Source organism: Xenopus tropicalis, chromosome 4, assembly GCF_000004195.4.
Source record: "Xenopus tropicalis strain Nigerian chromosome 4, UCB_Xtro_10.0, whole genome shotgun sequence".
Lineage (NCBI taxonomy): Eukaryota > Metazoa > Chordata > Amphibia > Anura > Pipidae > Xenopus > Xenopus tropicalis.
Window position 1 is genome coordinate 108717125 of NC_030680.2, and position 21490 is coordinate 108738614.

Below are 21490 nucleotides of genomic sequence, written 5' to 3' on the forward strand. Positions count from 1 at the left end.
AGTGTATTGTCTAGACCAGGCTGTGTTTTGTGTTGGTCATAAACCAAGCAAAGAAAAGATTATAATAGTATAACTTACAGCAAACACATATTAAAGAGGAAGTTGTACTAATGAGGGTCAAAGTTGTTTTGCTTATCTTGAATGTTCTTACCCTATGGTGATACTATGAGTCCCTTTACAACCCTACATAACTTTGGTTGGCTAGACTTATCTGTCCTATACTCTTATCATGCAACAGCACAATATACTGTGATGCTGCATGTAAAATAAGATAATATTAAATGGTTTCTTGGTTTAATGTATCTATATCTGACAAAGAATTTCAACAAGAAACGAAAGTCAGTTCTTTATCTCACTGGATTTCCTTCTGGCTCTTGTGGATCTGACTTGTAGGAGAACTGATGCAAATAAAAGCCCCCATGTAGTTCTGCTCTAAGAGAAGAATTAGCGGAACGCTGTATAAACAGTGACGCAGGGCATATGTATCAGAGAGGAAACAGACAATCAAAATCAGAGCCAGAGATCACCAGAACTCCAAAGAACAAGGCAAGTGAGTAACATCAATACTCACAGCACAGGGACCGTGCATGCCCGCTGGCAGAAGTGCAGAGTTTCTGCTCTGAAGCCACTGAGTGCTCTCTGCGCATGTTCCCGGATGGCATCACTGATGCTTACGGCAAATCCACGCACAATTCAAGAGTACTTATAAAACTGGGGGTATTGGGTATGATGGTGCGGTGGAGCTAAAAACCTTGTAACCAATTTTCTCTAAGCCAGGGGTGGGCAAACTACGGCCCGCGGGCCACATCCGGCCCGTCAGCCCTTTCAATCCGGCCCGCCATCTCCGGCCCCCTTAAAAGAATGACGGGCCCTGATTGGTTGCACCCCGTGCGTTCGCACAGCGTCAGCACGCACGGGGCGCAACCATATAAAAGAATGCACTGGGGAGCCGGGAAACAGAAGGACGGGACGGAGGAGGCAGCGGGTTGCTGGGGGGGAGCTGAGAGGCCCCATAATTTTTGATGGCAGCCCCGGGCGTAAAGCTGTCCCGGCCCGGTCTGGCCCGTCTGTTAGTTAATGTGGCCCCTGAGCCAAAAAGTTTGCCCACCCCTGCTCTAAGCTGTGAACACGCACACATATTTTGGCGCACACAAAGAAATTTATGTAAAAACACCAAATTTTGTATCCATTCTGACCTAAGCATGCCAATTTAAAAAATGTGCTCATAGTGCACATAGCAAAGAAGGAAATAAAGTGAAGACTAGGGATGCACTGAACCCAGTTTTTTAGATTCGGCCAGATACTGAACCGAATCCTAATTAGCATATGCTACATAAGATTTTAAAGGGTTAAATGTCAACACACGGCAAAAATTTTCCCACTTCCGTGTTCATGCGGTGACATTTAACCCTTCCAAATCCTAATTAGCATATGCTAACCCTGCTGGAATGGCTGAATCCTGATTTCATAGGGGGCTGATTTACGAATCCCGAATGGGAAAAAATCGGATTGGAAACGAATATTTTGCGACTTTTTCGTATTTTTTGTTATGTTTTCGTCACTGTTGTGACTTTTTCGTAGCCGTTACGACTTGTGCTAATTGTCGCGACTTTTTCATAGCCATTATGACTTTCGTGAATTGTCGCGACTTTTGCATAGCCATTATGACTTTCGTGAATTGTCGCGACTTTTTCATATTGAACGCTCGAAAAATTTGCGACAATTCGCAAAAAAGACGCAAAATACCGATCATTGCGAAAAAAAACGCATTTGGACGCTTTTTGGACGTTCGTGGATTAGTAAATGTGCCCCTAGGAGTTCCTTGTAGCAACTGTCATGGCTACAGAAACAGACAATGCTTATCATTTACTGATAATTGTCTCTATGTGTGTTTTAGCAGAGGCAATCATTATCCCCACGGCAGGTTATTTTCTAGCATTTAGTAGCGGTGACAAGTTGCTGCTACTAAGTAGCTCCACGTCTTTGCCTTCAGGGGGAACATTGCTTGTAACTCCTGATAAAATCATAATTCATCCTCTTCTACTGAATTGCCTTTGTGCTACCCCTTCTCACACATAAATACTGGGACTAAAAGTACAAAAAAAATAAAAAGATGACAATTTCACCCAGCCCTAGTTGCACACACACCCTCTCTTGTTGGTGAAACATGCTCTGATACATGCTGTCAGCAACCAGCAAAAAGTCTTGTATTTTTTTTTCAGTTTCGTAGCAAAAGTCGGCTGAGTAAAGAACTTAAATCCTTCTTAGGAACAATTGAAAGCCCAAGTGGCGGAGGGCATTCAGCACGCAAGAAGTCTCTTTTGTTCTCCAACAAGAGTAGGAGAAGAAAGTATAGGTAAGCTGCCAGCGCACTTTTCAACACTAACTAGCGGCTTCCGGTTGCGCAGTGGTTAAGCGGTCTCTGCTCGCCACTCCCACAAGGCGGTTACGTGATGCGTCATTGCGCTTACGTGTCATCGTGACGACAGTCTCGCGTGATGAGACTTGTGGCGTTGGGAATTTCTGTGAGACAGGAGGCAAGGAGCTTGCAGGTAGGAGCTGTGCGGGAGGTGTAAGTAGCAATTCGGGACGGTGGGCTTTGTCAGGAAAATCGCCAGTGATAAGCGGAACTGTTGGCAGTGCTGCACTTACTTGGATTAGCCGGGCCCGTTCTGTCAGAGAGTAGGAGGCTCCGGAAGGGAGGGCGGGAGCTAGTGTGTCTGCATGTTGTTTCTCCCACACAGCTTTCTGTAATGTTTGTTGTCACAGAAGTTTTAGTCTCCGGTAGAGCTGTACGGGCACTGCATTGGCAGGAGGGGGAAGTTTGTACCCCCAGCCTATCGAATCCCTGTGCTGGGCTACCTGCACTCAAACTTCTATGGCAACACCAGCAGCACAGAAAGCTGCAGCTCACTGACAGCAGGGGGCCCGGCACAGCCTCTCTATATATAATCTTGTGGCCTAGTCAGATGTGAGTGAGAGATGTTTGTACAATTACATAGAGAACAAGGGGTAGCCTCCTGGGCACTGGGGCTCTGCCTTTGTAACATTTCTACACAATTCTCTACCTTTTGCTTATGTTGTTGTTGTTGGTGGTGGAAAATAGTGTTGGTTATTGAAAAAAAAAAAAACTCCCATTCCTTTACTGTTGTTTTATACATCGGGGTATGTAAGTGAGGTTTTAGGGTACACTCGTTTTGGTGGCAATTCTATTTTTCAGTGCACAGTGATGTTTAGTAGAAGTGAAGCTCTCTATGGATAGCCATAATACCTAGCGAGAAATGATAATAAAAAAAACAACAAAACACAAATACAAGAGTATTGTAGAAATGATACCTTTATTGGCTAACAATAAAAATACATTGCAAGCTTTCGGAGCTCTAAGGCCCCTTCGTCAGTTTTGTTGTTTTTTTATTATTATTTTTGACACTGGCTAACACGGTACTACAGTTTTTGTTTTGTGATTAGCGAGAAATGGAAATTGGGCCTTTATTAAATCTGAACCTGCTGTAACCCACAGGCTGATAATTGCTTGTGCATCTTTTGTGTTCACATATCTGGTTACATATGAATGTTTGTTTGTCAATCTGACTTTGCTTTTCCTGGGGGTTCATGCTGATTCCCATATCTGACCGTAAATTCCATGGCATTTTATTTTGATCCATGTGATAGGGGCATCATGGACTTTCCATACAAAGCGATCAGATCTAATTTATAGAGATAAATAAGCAGAGCTGTTTGTGAGGGCTGAAAGGTGTGGAAAATCACCCACATCTAACCACGCACAGATAAACCTACAAAGATGTTTTTACATATTTTGCTCCTGTCCTGTATTACAAACAAACAAAATAACTGGCCTGACAAACACTGGCATAGAAAGTGAGTACCATTTGGTCTATGAAGATTTTCATTCATCCAGGTCATGGTATATCTAATATAAATAAATTTAAAGCAACTGGACTTGTTTGGTAATCATTGAAGACGTTTCACTACTCATCTGAGTACCATTTCCTTGTCCTTTAAGTGTGATATTGCCTGCCTAAAATACATAAATATACAGGATACCTGCATACATTTGTGAATTGTGGGTAATGGTACCCAAATTATGTTTTTATGGATGTGGTCTGATTGCTTTTTAAAGCCTGTCGAGCCACAATGGGCATAATGCTGTCAGGCCGACTAAAAGCTCTAACCAAATACAGACCTCTGTTACATCATAGTGTAACGCTCAATCATTTTTTTGTCAATTAAAGTCCTAATTATTGTGCTGTTCTATAGTAGGGTTACAGCAGGCTTGTAAAAACAGGTTTCCCTCCACTGTTTTCCTTGAAAATAATTTAAATTAATAGAATGTGTCTTAATGATTTAAAGCAAAAAAAATGAAATATCCTTCAATTTGTGTTGACTTCCTAAATAAATGTAATTTCTTTAAATGTATTTGATTTTATTTATATTCCATTTGTGTAGTTTGACCTGGCGCTGTCTCCTTTCTATTCTAAGCGGCCTTTATTTTGCTTTTTTTTTTTTTTTTGCCACAATTTAACATTTGGCTACAGACATGCAAAGAATTATAACACAGCTTTATATTCATACTTTGGTGGTGCCCCATGGTGTATTTCAGTACCTTTTTGCTTTAAGAGTGCTGCAAGTTATTGTTTTTCTTGTTTTGCCCTAATTGCACCACTAGTATATGGGCTTTACCTATATATCTGCAAATAATTTTGCTTCTGACAAACAGATAAACCATCAGTATTTATGGGGGCTGTCTAGTGGCAGTTTGTACGCACTCCAGTCCCATTGTATTGAGAATGTCTAGCCTGAAAGTCGATCTGTTTGTGCCGCACAGCTGTACAAGGCCAGTGAACATAGGCAAGCTTGTCTTTGATTAAAAGTTATACTGTATCAAACTAATGAGACAGATATTATCTGACTTTAGTGCTGCTTAGGCAACTGAGGGACTCTAATTCTAGGCAACTTTTTAAATTGAGTTTTGTTTAAGACTTTTTAATTTCCTCTATGTTTAAGAAACTGTAGGCTGTAAGTGTATAGCGATGAGTTCTAATGTACAGCAATGATATACAAAAAAATGCTGCCTAATTACCTGTCCTATGGTTTTACTTAAATCAGAGCTAGAGCTTAACTAAAGAAATATGGCAGAAATATTTTACGTCAGGCCTTTAGCAGGAAAGATCTGTGCCCCCAAAGATGCCCCAGTAGCTCCCCATCTTCTTTTCTGCTGATTCCCTGCACATGCTCTGTGCTGCTGTCACTTACTGAGCTTAGGGACTGTCTCACAATATACTATATATATATATAGAATATGAATGTCACAATATAAGGCTGATTAGTAAATAGTTCATATTATTAGTACATGGCAGCTCTGAAACCAGTGCAATTAGCATTTAATAATCAGCCCTGTACTATCAGATTTTATGACAGAGGAAAATCATTTTCTGCTTGATTATTTCCAACAACCCCTAAGCTTAGCTTTTAACAGCTGCCCAGAGCACACTGTGCATGTTCTTGTCACTGACACTTCTAGTAAAATTCAAATGGGAAGCTCCTGTGACAACTTTGAAGTCCTGGATCATTACTACTATAGAGATACTGAACCTTTAGGCTGGTGCAATACGTTTAGTAAATAAAATATGGCATTTGTAGCCATATAATTATTTTTAGGGTTTAGTTCTCCTTTAAGATAGTGAGGCTTATTTACTAACACAGTCACAACAGCCATTCCTACTAGCTTCTGTCAAGATTATTCCTTTAGTCCTTGTGAGGTTTGGGCCAGAGCAGAGCTGGGAACAACACTGCAGTTATCCATAGCATGGTTCTTTTGCTTCATTATCAGTACAAAATCAGTGGAAGGAAAACAATTTCTTTGGGTATAAGTTGAACTTCACACTAATACCACAATGTAGTGAGAGGGATTTTACAAGACTGTTAACAAATATACATTTCTCTTGGTCAGGGGACTGTCTACCGGTCTCCAGTGATGTGAAGATGACTCAGGGGAAGAAGAAAAAACGAGTGAACCGTAGCGTGTTACTGGCCAAGAAAATCATCATTAAGGATGGGGGATCTGTGAGTTTATGTATTGCAATATATACGTTGCTGTAAAGGGTGCAACCTCGGGGTGGGGGAAATTATTTTCTTACCAAGAACCAGGCAACTTTTTTATGTGGGGGGTGGGTGGAACATATGCTTTCTTTCTGTTGCTTTAAATATTTAATCTGACTGGGGTGTTGTTAGAGTTGGCTGTCAGAAAAAAGGAAGAAGCCACCAGGCAACAAATTACTAAGTGAAGGTCTTATTATTTCCTTTCGTGGAAAGGTGACAGTTGGTTTCCTCTCACACTGTGTGTCAATATTGCTCCACCCCTGACAGTATGAATGTTTTCTTCTGGCTCATTAATAGTGGGCATGTTTTATTGTGACCCAACTTCTTCTGCCTACAACAGGAAACTGTAGTATGCAAGATTTCAGGGGCCTCACATGACCATGGCTTATTAAAAGGGTTGCAAAATTTCACATTGGTGGCTTTGTACAATAAGAACCCTTTTACATAAATGCTATACTAGTATCTTTATTGAAATTAAAAAGATTGTCTATTTATTTCTGTCATCCATTATGTAACATTTTGTTTTTATAACTATTGGTAGACTACACTAAAACTGTCAAAAAGAATAAACATCTGTAGTTTAGTTTATAACAGCAATTGTAAAAATGACATATCCACTAAAGTATCTACAGATGACGTTTTGAAAAAGCAAAATCGAACTGAAGCCTCTCAAGTTCCCTCCTTTATAATTTTCTCCTGTTTTCAGCCGCAGGGGATTGGCTCTCCTAGTGTCTATCATGCAGTTATTGTAATCTTTTTGGAGTTTTTCGCCTGGGGTTTGCTGACTGCTCCAACTTTAGTGGTAAGTTGTGTTGCCTAGAAAGCATAATAATTAGTAACATTTCTTGTGAAACTTTGCAGAAACTTGTGCAGTATTTCTTTCTGCTTAACTTTTTACTTTTCTTGCTTTGCTCCCCTTAATTTTAACAGACTTATCAAAGCCTATGGCATTGTCCAGCATAATTTGCCATATTTACTAATATCAGTACTTCGTATCAATATCAAAACCAGGGGCACTGGAGGATTTATGTGAACTTTTTTTTTTTAGGTTTTTGGTGTAAAAATAAAATGACCGTGTTTATTATAAATGTATATAATTATATAGTGCAGATGTTAAAATCTGGAGTTGGCTTAAAGGTTAAGTGATAAGCCTTAGATGTGGGGTCTCATGGCAGAAACCCTGGTTCGATTCCATGTGGCATCTTCTTGTGACCCTGGACAAATCACTTAATCTGGTCTTCTATTATGGCTGCCTTGCTTGCTGTATATCGAGTCCCACGGGACAAAAGCACTATATAAATGATACCCTTGTCCTTTTTTTTGGTTCAGAGAGGGCGTTAGAAGTAAAATCTAGTTACGGAAAAAAGTGGGTATTAAATTTTTTTTTTTTTTTTTATATATAATGGCACCGTCGTCTCCCACAGCATTTTACAGAGTAAGGGGAATCATACACAAACCTCTGATTTAACCTTCTTAGTTCCATGGTTATAAAACTTATGATGCCATGATGAAAAAGCAATAGTGCTGGCACCGTAGATTTTGTGTTTTCAGTCACTTGTTTGATCTATGACACACTGATGTTTACATGGCAACATGCAACATAGGACCAAGTGTATTCATTATTTATTTCTTACATGCTGATGCGCATGTGTGTTACTGAGCATTTAGTGCCTGCATTAATTAATTGTACATAGGTAGATAACTAATGCATTTTTCCAATTGTTGTTTATATGGTTGCTTAAATCATGTGTACATATAAAAAAAACACAACAGCTGGCTCGGTAGCTTTGACCATGTGAGTGAATTCATTTAGTCCTTATGACACGTGGTTCCGCATGTCTAGTGATTTCTCAGTGACAGTCATAATAGATTACATAATAGATTCTTAAAGTTGTACACCTTCATATTAACGTTAAGTGTTTTGTTTTAATTTTCTATTTGTTTGTGGTTTTTAAGATTGTTTACATGTATTGTTCTGGTGTGGTATTTAAAATGTTAATAAGTTGCAAGAGGTTAATTTGCTTAGCAACCAGGGAGAAGTTTTTAAATATAAGTGGAAACATTTTATTAGAAGGCTTGAAATGAAAAGGAGCAATACAATTGAAACTTCCCAGTCAGTTTTTTTTTTTCGTTTTTCTTTTTCTGTGCCTGGGATTAGTAACTTCAACCACCTCTGCTTTCTCAAACTGCACAAAGCCAGACTAATAAGGCTTTAGTGGAAAGCCATAGAAAATAAATAAAGAACAGTTGAAGATAACTTAGAATAGGTTTATAGTAAACAGTATGATAGGAATTTACACTTAAAAAAAAAAAAAAAAAGTTGGACTTGTGACTCGTGTTGGGCCCAAAGGAAGAGTTGCAGATGAAATTATAGAAGATTATAGGGAGAGGGAAAATATTACACTTAGCATAAATCACAGCAGTGTTGTGCCTTTCCATGGAAAGAAACAAGCAGCATATCGACAGGGAGCTGGAAACCCCTATTGTCACTTGGGCGGAGGAATGACACAACAGAGAATTGGTGGCATCGCAGCTAAAAGCAGGGTGAAAATTTGAAGTGCATATTACCCTTCAAATTAAAAGCAGCACTTTTTGGACTTTTATATGATATCATATTGTAGTGCTATATAAATGTAAAGTAGTTTGTCTAAATTTGGTTTAGTAAACCTGATTATGTACAGTGGATATTAAAAGTCTACACACCCCTGATAAAATGTCAGGTTCCTGTGCTGTACAAAAATTTTTTTTTTTTTTTTTGGTATGAGTCTATCAGAGTAGCGCATTTTGACTTTGCAAGATTTGCCTACTCTTATTGGCAGAAACACTCCAAATCTGTCAGATTGCGAGGGCATCTCCTGTGCACAGCCCTCTTCAGATCACCCCACAGATTTTCAATCGGATTCAGGTCTGGGCTCTGGCTGGGCCATTCCAAAACTTTAATCTTCTTCCAGTGAAGCCATTCCTTTGTTGATTTGGATGTATGCTTTGGGTCGTTGTCATTTGAAAGATGAAGTTCCTCCTCATGTTCAGCTTTCTAGCAGAAGCCTGAAGGTTTTGTGCCAATATTGACTGGTATTTGGAACTGTTCATAAAAACAGCCCCAAACATGATGCTGCCACCACCATGCTTCACTGTGGGTATGGTGTTCTTTTGGTGATGTGCAGTATTGTTTTTGTGCCAAACATATTTTTTGGAATTATGGCCAAAAAGTTCAACCTTGGTTTCATCAGACCATAACACCTTTTCCCACATGATTTTGGGAGACTTCAGATGTGTTTTAGCAAAATGTAGCCTGGCTTGGATGTTTTTCTTATGAAAAGGCTTTTGTCTTGCCACTCTACCCCATAGCCCAAACATGTGAAGAATAATGGAGATTGTTGTCACATGTACCACACAGCCAGTACTTGCCAGATATTCCTGCAGCTCCTTTAATGTTGCTGTAGGCCTCTTGGTAGCCTCCCTGACCAGTTTTCTTCTTGTCTTTTCATCAATTTTAGAGGGACGTCCAGTTCTTGGTAATGTCACTGTTGTGCCATATTTTCTCCACTTGATGATGACTGTCTTTACTATGTTCCATGGTATATCTAATGCCTTGGAAATTCTTTTGTACCCTTCTTCTGACTAATATCTTTTAACAGTGAGATCCCTCTGATGCTTTGGAAGCTCTCTGTGGACCATGGCTTTTGCTGTGTGATGCGACTAAAAAAATGTCAGGAAAGACCAACTAGAGCAGCTGAACTTTATTTGGGGTTAATCAGAGGCACTTTAAATGATGGAAGGTGTATGCTGACTCCTATTTAACTTGATTTTGAATGTGATTGCTTAATTCTGAACACAGCTACATCCCCAGTTAGAAGAGGGTGTGCACACTTATGCAACCACATTATTTTAGTTTTTTTGGTTTTCTTCTCTCCACCTAAAAGATTTCAGTTTGTTTTTCAATTGAGTGGTACAGTTTATAGGTCACATTAAAGGTGGAAAAAGTTCTGAAATATTTTATCTTTGTCTCATTTTTGTACAGCACAGGAACCTGACATTTTACCAGGGGTGTGTAGACTTTTTATATCCACTGTAGATCAATATGGCATATAGCAGTATATTTTAGTGAGCAACTGAAATTGTGAATGTAAAACAGAGCAATATTAGTTTATTCACCTTGTGAAGAAAGCCATGATGTAGATCAAAGAGCCACTGGTGTAACTACAGGGGAAGCAGACCCTGGGCCCGCTGGGACTGCTATCTCTATAGTTGCAAATAATTCCCCCAGCTACTGTCCTACACTGTCCTATCTTCTGGCAGGGAGCAAGTAATGCAGGTTGGGCATACGGGGGACAAGGGCAGGGAGCGAGGTCAGAGTCCCTGTGCGTCTGACCCCTCCAAAGTTTTTCTGCAGGTGGGGCCTGGCGCAGACTAGTCACATCACTAGAAGAGCCAGCCAGAGATGTGGTATCTACGGCAGGGTCCAGAAATTTTACATTTGGCGCTAAGAGTCCTATCATTTTAGCAGTATGAGATGTATGTTTCAGGGAGAGTAACAATGTGAGGAGAACATTTGCTCCACCAGTTCTTTTTTTCTTTCAATGTGAAACAGAACAATTTTCCTGTTTACATTTTTGGAAGCATTTTTGAATTGAAATCCTCCTTTATCACAAACTCATTTATCTTATAAGAGCTTACTTGAGAAAACCTGAAAATTGTGCCTAAAGCAGTATACCATAATGATGAAATGAGAGCAATACATGTATAAATCCATTTGTTCTTGGTGAGCATTTACATACATTTAGCAGATTTATTTGTGAGAAACACAAAGGGCCAGGGGGATGTGCTTTGTAAGCATAATTTTGGGTTCAATGCCACATTACTGGCCAGCAATGTAAAGCAAAATGATCAATATTGGGAGTGGGATATATCTTGGGAGCTGGGGCCTCCTTCACCAGATTGTACCTCCTATTTTTTTGCTGTTTTTGTTGGTTAAAAAGTAAAATAAAAGCTAATTTTTAAATATTTTTGGTATGATTGCATGTACTGCTGAACATGCACACAACATATGTTTTGTTATTCATTGAAGTGTAATAATTTTCTGCTGGCTGCTCTTTTTGCATGCTTATTGTATTTGTATGTATTTCCACTGATATTTCCTCATGCTAAGTGGGGTTTTTGTTGTCTATGCATTTCCTGCTCTCTTGCATGTTTATGATTTTACTGGTTATCTCTTTAACTGTCAGTAATATTCCTAAACTGCATACTTCTTTTGTTCTGTTTAGGTTTTACATGAGACATTTCCTAAACATACCTTCCTAATGAATGGACTCATTCAGGGGGTCAAGGTAAGAGCTTTTCTTTTATATTTTCAAAGAATCTGTAGAGCAGGGGTCCCCAAACTTTCAGTCAAATGTAAAACACAAGCATCATAAAAGTTCATGGAGGGCTAATATTGGCTATTAGGTAGCCTCTATGCACACTCGACTTCCAGAGGGCTTTAGTTGGTAGTAAATCTTGTTTTGATTCAACCAAAAGTTGCCACTAAGCCAGGAATTCAAAAATAACTACCTGGTTTAAGGACACTGAGAGGAACATCCAAGGGGTTGGTGAGCAACATGTTGCCCCTGAGCCACTGGTTGGGGATCACTGCTGTAGAGCATATACAGGTATGAGCTCTGTTATCCAGAATGCTCGGGACTTGGGGTTTTCTGGATAAGGGATCTTTCTGTAATTGGGATCTCCATACTGTTAGTTTGCTAAAAATCATTTAACTGTTAAATAAACCCAATGGAATTGTTTTGCCTTTAAGATTAATTACATTTTAGTTGGGATAAAGTACAGGGTACTGTTTTATTATTACTGGGAAATAAGAAATCATTTTCAAGATTTTTTTTTTTTTTAATTTGATTAAAATAATGAAAAAAATGAGTCTATTGGAGAATGCCCTTCTCTGTAATTCAGAGCTTTCTTGATAATGGGTTTCCGAATAACAGATTCCATACCTATCTCAGTTCCTCAGGTCCTCATATCGAACTGGGAAATCCAGATAATTATATGTGATTTGTTTATGGATTTGTCAAAACATTAGTGGGAAAACTTGCCACAGTTTATTAAAGCCAATAAAGATGTGAGTTTGTTAGACTGTGTTTGACTAGTTTGGGCATTCTTTTAGCTTGGCATTTGTGCACATTATAGCACAGCAGCAGCACTGGGCACTAACACCCATCTGTGTCATTACATCCTGATACATATCACATGCAGGAAAAAAGGATGCAGACCATTTTCAGTGCTGAAATAGATTGTTGGGGAGAAAAAAAATGTGGTATTATTTTAAAGACCAGCTCTATGGAGCATTCTGATGATGCCATTTACAATAGGATTTTAGTGAGTTCTGCATCTTCAGTAGAGACCTCTCAGTTTCAGTTATTTTGAGACATTAAATAATGAATCAAATATTAATGTATATTCAAAAGGTTAGTTTGCTCAAATAGTATAGTAATAAATAAATAAATAAATGGCAACAGATATTTAAAAAAAGATTCTTTACAGTGATAACTTTAAAGTTGTTGGTCTCTCCCTGAAGTGGCAATTAGCTTCAATAAGGGGTTGGATGGCTTTTTAGCAAGTGGAAAAAATACAGGTTGCAGAATTTAGATCTTAGCACACTATAGACTGGTCCAATTGCCATTATGGAGTCAAAAAGTTATTTTTTCCTTCACTGAGGCAAATCTTTTTACAAAAATTATCTTTTTACTTTTTGCTATGTTTTCCGGTAGCACTGAGTAGTGGTTGCAGCTTTGTGTGGTTTTCTTATATCTATGTCTTAGTAACAAACTGCTGATACTGTCGGTTTTATTGAAACCGGTTATTCAGCTATAGAATAAACCCTGTAATGTGCAAGTCAGGGCTTGAGGGATAGAATAGGGACAGAAATTATCATGTGCTCCTTGCATGGTTGTGAACCAGGAAACATATTGCTGTAATGCAAATGTAAAAATAATGATGCAAAAACCTGCAGAGAGCGGATCCAATGAATCCAATTGTTCTGTTTAGAGTCATTCACAGACTGCAATATGTTTTCAATAATATAATGTTTACTGTCTTTCAGATTTACATATGACCCCTTCTTTCTTTTCTTCCAGGGTTTATTGTCCTTCCTAAGTGCTCCTTTAATAGGTGCACTATCAGATGTGTGGGGGAGAAAGTCCTTCCTGCTGCTAACAGTATTTTTCACTTGTGCTCCCATTCCACTTATGAAAATTAGTCCATGGTGAGTGAGATTTGTGTTTACCAAGCCCTAAAACATGGGATGCAGCAAATCCTGTGTTCTGTGTGGAATTCAGCTGAATCACAGGATTTATTGCAAAGCTGAGATTTAGTCCATAGTCGTTATACTGCAATGGACAGTTCAGTGCTGGCATAAGCTGACACTTTCATGATTTGCTCAGTTTCTTTGTATTCAAACTCATGTTCTAAACAAATGTCACACATAGCCTAAGTATTTACACAAATATTTCCTGGCCAAATCCACAAAACATATATATTTCATTCCTCATTACCGTAGAGTTAGAGATGAACTCTAATCCTCATGCTGTTAACACTAAACCTGTACTTCTCTTAATTTTGCAGGTGGTATTTTGCGGTTATTTCTGTGTCTGGGGTGTTTGCTGTTACATTCTCTGTAGTTTTCGCTTATGTAGCGGATATAACGCAGGAGCATGAAAGAAGTATGGCATATGGCCTGGTGAGTTAACATCTGTCTGTCTTGGTCCAGATAAAGATAAGATAAATAAAGCACTCTTATTGCCATTTAATGATCTTAGGGTTTATTAACACATTATTTTCCCTCCTCTCTCAGGTAACCGTTAATCTGTTATTGTCTCACAAGGAAGGTCACCCAACTGGCCTTTAGATAAATGTGTATATTAAATGTACCAGGTATTCCACAAAGTGAAAGCCACACACATGTATGTGTCCATCTACCAAGCTAGCAAAAATCAGTCCATTAACTATCTTTGCTTACAAGCTTTCACTGCCACGCAACATGCTGGATAATTTTTGTGCATGCTGGGAAGAATTTGGGGTTGCAATAAAAGTTTGGGATGTTTTTTCTTTTATAAATGAATGTCAGGGCTGCTTTGTGCAACAGCAACATTTGAGGTTGGAACTCTCCACACTAATGAATAAACATCTCCTAATTTTTGTATTAAGCAGCTAGAGGAGTCTAACAATACCAGCATTACACAGATGTATATTAGTTGTATATTGTAATGTTCTTTTGTGCTTTTGCTTTTTTTTATATCTTTCTTTTAAATCAGTTTCTTACTCTTCAGAATGCTTATACTTTTATCCTTTGTCATCTTACTTATACCACATTTTGCTAAAGAACTCCACTTAAATCCCTCACAGGTTTCTGCCACGTTTGCTGCTAGTCTAGTCACAAGTCCAGCTATTGGTGCTTACCTGGGCCGTGTATATGGGGATAACCTTGTGGTGCTTCTGGCAACAGCCATTGCACTGCTTGACATCTGCTTTATCCTGGTAGCTGTTCCTGAGTCTCTTCCGGAAAAGATGCGGCCAGCATCCTGGGGAGCACCAATTTCTTGGGAACAAGCAGATCCTTTTGCAGTAAGTGGCCACTTTTCATTTAAAGCTAACAAGATATTTTTGAATTTTCTGGAATTTAATTGCCCTTGTTTTACATTTACATTATTCTTTAAGTGAAGAGTGCATTTTATTTGGAGTTTCATGCATGCCTTGTACTGATATGTATAGCAAGCAAATGGTAAATAATATAATGATTGTGCTACCCAAGCAGCGACAGACTAACATTGTAGCTGAATTCGTATGATTTAATAACATTTAATTGCTATGCAATTACTATACACTTAACTTTATAGTATTCCTACTGGATTCAGTACCAAACTAGCAGCAGTGGATGTATTATTAGAGAAAATACTATGGCCAATGGTGAATAGAATAAAATAAATGCCAGCAATGGATGTATCAGGTGGTACGTATATAAACTGTATTAGCAGTCAGTGTAAGTTCATATATGGTAGCATCATTGGCAGGCACAACCTGCCCTTGCTAGGAAAGAGTTGTGCATGTTAGCAGCCCATGCCAGTCATAAGTTCACATTATTTCTATTTGGCATTCCAGTTTTGACACTCTTAGCATTTCAGCACTTGGCCATACTGATACATAAACCTTCCTGCCCTATCGGTGCCGCAGGTTGTAGAATGTACATTCAGGACTGACAGGACTGAAGTTCCACAAATTGTATATTCTCTGTTATGAACCATTTGTGGATGCAGAAGTAGATCATCCCTTAGCAATGGGCAGAGTCCTGGGCCCCAGAAAAATAGTAGACAAGAGGAAGCCATATGTCTGCCTCTCCCCACCTTTGGCCCCTTCAACTTCTGCCTGGGTGCCTTTATACATTTAATTTTTAAACTACCATGGAAAATTTCTGGTGTAGTGGCAGTTTGACAAGTGTACGTACACACTTTTTACCTTGTATTCTAAGATGTATTAAGTTGTAAAGACACATTAACGTCTGTGAAGGGTCTGACAGAATTTTAATATAAAAGATTCAGGCTTTACCTATAGCAACCAATCAGCAGGTAGCTATAAGTTACTGCACCAGGAAAAACTGAGAAACGTTGTGCCTTTAATTACATATGAGGGTACATTTTACATGTTATGCTTTCTTTGTGGCGGTGGTTTTTATGAATTGCTCAACTAGATCTAAATCCTAAATCAGGCTCTTATCCAAACTTTTCTTTATCTTTTAGTCTTTGAAAAAGGTGGGGCAAGATTCCATTGTACTGCTCATATGTATCACAGTATTCCTCTCCTACCTCCCTGAAGCTGGGCAGTACTCCAGCTTTTTTCTCTACCTTAGACAGGTAAGCATGAGTCAGGATAGATAATGTGAAAATAGAATGAAAGAAGATTAAATTATATACTTAACTTTGGGTATATGTCCACTAGTACAGCGTTTTTCAACCACTGTTCCGCGGCACACTAGTGTGCCGCGAGATGTTGCCTGGTGTGCCGTAGGCAGGGCACCAATGTACTAGGGGGGCACTGCTCTTGGCACCAATGTACTAGGGGGGCACTGCTGCTGGGCACCAATGTACTAGGGGGGCACTGCTCTTGGCACCAATGTACTAGGGGGGCACTGCTGCTGGGCACCAATGTACTAGGGGGGCACTGCTGCTGGGCACAGAGTTAAATTTTTTAACATTTTCTAATGGTGGTGTGCCTCGTGATTTTTTTCATGAAACAAGTGTGCCTTTGCCCAAAAAGGTTGAGAAACACTGCACTAGTAATACATTTTGGGAAAGGGGCTCACTAATTCAGCCTTTAAAAAGTGACATTATGGTATTTTACAAAGTCTGCTTACATTTGCTTTACAGTCAGCTTGCAGATCATTACCTTGGGATTGTGCACATTAGCAGTGTACCCAAATAAAATTTACTGATGCGCTTACTGGGGCACTGTGGTAATCTGCAGCTGACCTGCAGGTACCCTCAGTCAGTAACACATTTAAGTATTTTTGGAATAATACTAATTAGTTGAAGATGTGGTAATCCAGCCGATTCAATCTACAAATGAAGCCACCAATTGCAATGCTTAAGCAAATTATTTTTTAGGATGTCCTAGACTGTTTTATTTTCTAAACACGTTTCCTAGAGTGTAAGTTAATTGAAACTGCATGATATGTGCTAATTTGCCCTAGTTTTGCAATGCTCAAAATCTGTAATATCCCAAAGTAGGATTTGGGGTATGCAGGACTCCCTCTGTTGGTCCCTTCAAAGTCACGCTGGTTTACAATCACATAGTCAGCACGTAAAGCTCTGGATAACGACCAAATTATATTATAGTGGTGTGGTTATTATTAACAAGCATACCATTTCTTCTCTAAATTTTGGATGTGCATTTATATAATTATAATCAAAGAGCAGCATGGATTGCCCATGCATAGACTACATTCTAATCTATTGATACATCTTAGCACAGTTCAGAAGCTGGAATGCATGTATGGAGAGGAGTGGAGTATTCTACATGTAATAAGCAGCTCCCTCACTCTGCTGAAAGAACTAAATTCTTTGTTATACTTTTTTGCTGCTTTACCCTGTTTTTTCTACATTTATTATTAGATCATGGATTTTTCACCAGAAAGTGTTGCAGCCTTTATAGCTGTTTTAGGGATCCTTTCCATCATTGCTCAGGTAAGCTACATACCTTTCAGTATGTGTTTTTGCTTCTCCTTGAACCCTTGTCTAAGGCATCCTTAATGAAAATCACACTTTTCGGTGCAATCATCTTAAAATAGTTGTATCGGCGATTGTTTTCAGATGTTTATATTCTCAATTTTTAACCTGTACTGTAAATATGAAAAATTTGTCTGATTCACCCGTCTCTCTTGTGTGGTCATCCCTTCTCTCTATGGCTATGCTATCAGCCATATGCACTTGTGCATGACTTGTGCTTTGTATTATGAGAAGATGGAAGTCACCATATGGGGATGCTTTCCATACCTAAGGTTTAATTGGGCAATTGGGAAAGACCATATTTTGTCTGGCACAGATTTTGAAGGGGCTGACCAAAACAGGGGAAATTTCTTCCATATATTCTCACGCACCCTTTCGCCCTTTTCAAAAGACGTCTGCTTTGTTTTCAAACCAGACCAGAACAAGAACCCGCAGTATTTATTCTGGTCCAACCTGTATATCAGAGTCTCTTGCTGCACCTATGGTTGTGTTCATAAGGTGTTGTGGATGTCTGAGCACCCTTTAGTGAATCTATTAATGTTATTATTATTAAGTTTATTTATTATTTAAAGTCCCAGCAATGCATTGACTTATTGGGCCTGAACTTAAAGGATAACTACATCCTAATGAAAGAAGTAGCTAGAAATGTTGTACATTATGTTTTACACTTCTGTATGAATTCAAGGCAACCCCAGCCCTTAAGCAGGGCAGATCTGTGAAAATTTAAGTAAAACCCTGGATATAATTACTGCAGGTCACTTGGTTTCACTTGCCAAGTGGAGGATTCCTCAGGGGTAATAGAATTGAGCCCAGGTATACATCAGTGTGTACTACTAACCCTTTATTAAGGTTACTGCGTTTGGTTTAGTTTGCCATTTTTATTTTGTATTTAATATTTAACATGACAAAAAAAGGAAAAAAAAAAGATAGAAGAGAAAGAAAATGGAAGGGAGAGAAGAGAAAGGGTTGAGCTGAGGGAGAAGATATCAGGGTTGTCAGTATTACATTGAAGCAATTACATCGCCGACTAGAGGCTCCTTTCTAGTGTCTGAAACACAATTAGTGTGGTTCATTTTCATTCAGTTTGCCTTTAATGCCTATTCCTGTTTACTGGGACAGTGCTAAGTGTTTTCTCATGTTATGTGTTTTCACTTTTTTGGCAGACTGTTGTTTTGAGTTTACTAATGAGGTCGATAGGAAACAAGAACACTATTCTTCTGGGCCTGGGCTTCCAGATATTGCAGCTGGCCTGGTATGGCTTTGGCTCTGAGCCTTGGTACGTTAAAGTTTTCCAATATTTTGTCCAACTATAATGTGCATTTATATATTGTAAGCTGTTAAGTTTTCTCCCATGTGTCTAAAGCTGCAGGGTGCATTTGTGGGGTGGTGATTATCACTGAAAAACGCCTGGCTAATGTGTTTTCTAGCAATAGTCGCCTGACCCACGAGTGCAGGTGCATCTATTAAAATGATGGATTTGGTGCCTCCCTGGTTTTAAACTATGAAAGAAAGCAGATATGGTCTGAGTTTAAATGTATAGAGTTAATAGCAATAGAAAACATTGGTGACTGTATAAATGTTTTCATGTCCAAAAAAAAACAGTTTCCATTTTGCTTTCTGTTTGTTCACCTAATGGTAGGATGATGTGGGCAGCTGGAGCAGTGGCTGCCATGTCCAGTATAACATTTCCTGCAGTAAGTGCTTTGGTTTCCCGAACGGCAGATGCTGACCAGCAAGGTATGTGTGAGTTGTTACTGTAAGTGGTTTTCCCCAGCTGCCTGACTGTATCCGTTCCATAATGTGACTTGTATGTTACAGGTGTTGTACAAGGAATGATCACGGGCATCCGCGGGCTGTGCAATGGGCTTGGCCCTGCCCTCTATGGCTTTATATTTTATATCTTTCATGTGGAACTGAATGAGATGCCTATTACAGAAACAGAGCATGTGGGGAAGGTGACGGCGCCAAAATCAGAGCAGGTATGGTCTTGTACAGTATTGCCATATACCTTTTCAGTTACACTTTCATACAGAAAAGTGATTGGCTTGCAGATTGATATGGTTATATGAGATCTTTCTTTACAGATTATGGGCAAAATAACAGCAGGGTAACTGCTACAGCTATGTCTGTACATTCTTTGGAATACATTGGAGCTTTACAAATACATGTTCATAATCATAATGGTTGGAAGATGACTTAAAAGGTGGATTTTTTTCCAAATTTAAAAATATTTCTAACATTTAAATCGCAGCCTTATGCAACGGTGTTTGCAGAATTTAAGCACAGGGCCTGTGGTACAAGGGGTGTTGCTGTGCTTAAGTGGACACACCGGTCAGGGTTAGCACATGCCATATACTGTAGAGCAGAGGTTTGCGCTTGTTTTTGCCCATATTGTACACTGTATAAGGTGAAGGTAGGAGCAAGCCATAGCTGCCTTTTCCCCACTGTCACCAAATAGCCCATTGCCAAGTATGCTTTCTTGTAACATGTAAATAGCTTGGGAAACATTCTGGTAAGCTTTTATTTGTTATGCTGTCTCTGCAGAATTCCATAATCCCTGGGCCTCCATTCCTCTTTGGCTCTTGTTCTGTGCTGCTGGCTTTGCTTGTAGCATTATTTATTCCTGAACACACCAATCTGAACATTCGATCCGGCAGTTGGAAAAAGCACGGGGCAGGACACAGCCACCAGCACAGCCCCCCAGCACAAGGTGAAGGCAAGGAACCTCTTCTGCAGGACACAAATGTATGATGGTGCCTGAGACTGATATTTGCTGCTTGTACATTTGCATTTCATTCACTACTGTGCTGAGGTTATCGGTTGGATTCTTATTCTCAGCTGCTGGACACGAGAACCATTGGACCAGCCTCCAGCTCTCTAACAGCGGAACCAGCCTTCACAGTGATGGCGTCCCAGTCCTGCTTGATAACTGGCAGGTCATCTAAAGCCTCTCCCAACCATGCTGGTGTATTGGTGGCCATCATCCTATCTAGTCATTCAAACCAATAGAGTACTACAAGCCTGCAACTTAGAATGGTACAAGCACGTGTTTTTTGCTGAATTGTCTGGACAAATTGGGAGGTTTAACCCCAGAAAATGTTAATTTTTATATATATATAGAAAGCCAAAGTATTTTATTTTTTTCTAATTTAATAGCAGCCGCTTTGCTCCTTTTTGACAGTTGTGTGAGCATTTTATGTCTTTGCTGCCAAAATACTAGGTAATTAGTGCAGCTCTTTTACATGTTTACAGAAATATGAGGGTTTTTTTAACAGTTTGTATGGAGAAGTGGCAGCCAGAGATGTCTTCTCTCTCGCTGCTGTATAAGGGCATACATTTCTGGTGCTGTACATTTCCTTTCATAAATCTGAGCTCTAACTGACAACATGTAGAACATATAATTTGAAGCCTTAACAGTAAGTGCATAGTACACTTCCCTTGTGCTGTGCTTTGGAAAGCATTTCAGGTTGTGTTTTGGATTCACAGTTCCAATGGACTGATAAACCCATCCACATTAATAACTGTATGACAGGGATAATCATGCTACAGGCTTCCAGCTGGTGTTCAACTCTAACTCCCAGCATTCCTTCCCAGCCAGATAGGGAGCATTTTGGTTTGACATCCCATCTCTATTATCTAAGCTACCATCAGCTGGCCATTCTCCCAGCTAAACACAGTACACTGGTTCCTGGCAAAGAGGAGGTTTGTTCAGCCTCCAATCAGCTTTTATCCAATGTTTATCAAATACCACTAGATTCTGGACACTCCGTCTCCAAAACTTGAATACACAGCACACAATGCTCAACCAAGCGCCTTGGAACTGCCTGTGCATTTATTGGTGGCCTTTTTCCGCACATTCGATTTTGGAAGATTCAGATTCCCCAGAAAGCTTTATAAAATAACCGATGTGAATTTCTCTCCTAAAAAGTATATTTGTGTATATTTTTGGTTGGTTATTTAAAGTGTTTCTATGTATAAAGTGTTGTATAACTTAACATTATCAATTATTTTTTTTTCCTATTTGCCTGAACATTCCTCATTGGCTCAGATCTGAATGATGTAAATTTATGAATAAACCTAAATATTTTTATATTGACATTTGCTGT

At 39.2% G+C, this 21490-nt stretch overlaps 1 protein-coding gene across 2 annotated transcripts; it reads left to right on the top strand.

Moving 5' to 3' along the window:
* The first annotated feature begins 2439 nt into the window (after positions 1-2439).
* mfsd14a (major facilitator superfamily domain containing 14A) lies at positions 2440-21482 on the top strand. Of its 2 annotated transcripts, none has more exons than XM_012961107.3 (13): positions 2440-2572; positions 5972-6084; positions 6827-6922; positions 11385-11447; positions 13245-13372; positions 13732-13846; positions 14512-14730; positions 15900-16013; positions 17271-17342; positions 18548-18660; positions 19024-19121; positions 19203-19363; positions 19929-21480. In XM_012961107.3, the coding sequence occupies exons 2-13, from the start codon at positions 6004-6006 to the stop codon at positions 20133-20135; spliced, it is 1467 nt and encodes a 488-aa protein (XP_012816561.1). In that variant the 5' UTR covers positions 2440-2572; positions 5972-6003; the 3' UTR covers positions 20136-21480.
* The last annotated feature ends 8 nt before the right edge of the window (positions 21483-21490 follow it).

Bases quoted from the DNA above. Each gene is read 5' to 3' on its own strand.
- mfsd14a (XM_012961107.3), top strand. From the start codon at position 6,004: ATGACTCAGGGGAAGAAGAAAAAACGAGTGAACCGTAGCGTGTTACTG. The intron at 16,014-17,270 runs GTAAGCATGAGT...ATTTATTATTAG, and splicing joins TTTTTCTCTACCTTAGACAG to ATCATGGATTTTTCACCAGA. The intron at 17,343-18,547 runs GTAAGCTACATA...CTTTTTTGGCAG, and splicing joins TCCTTTCCATCATTGCTCAG to ACTGTTGTTTTGAGTTTACT.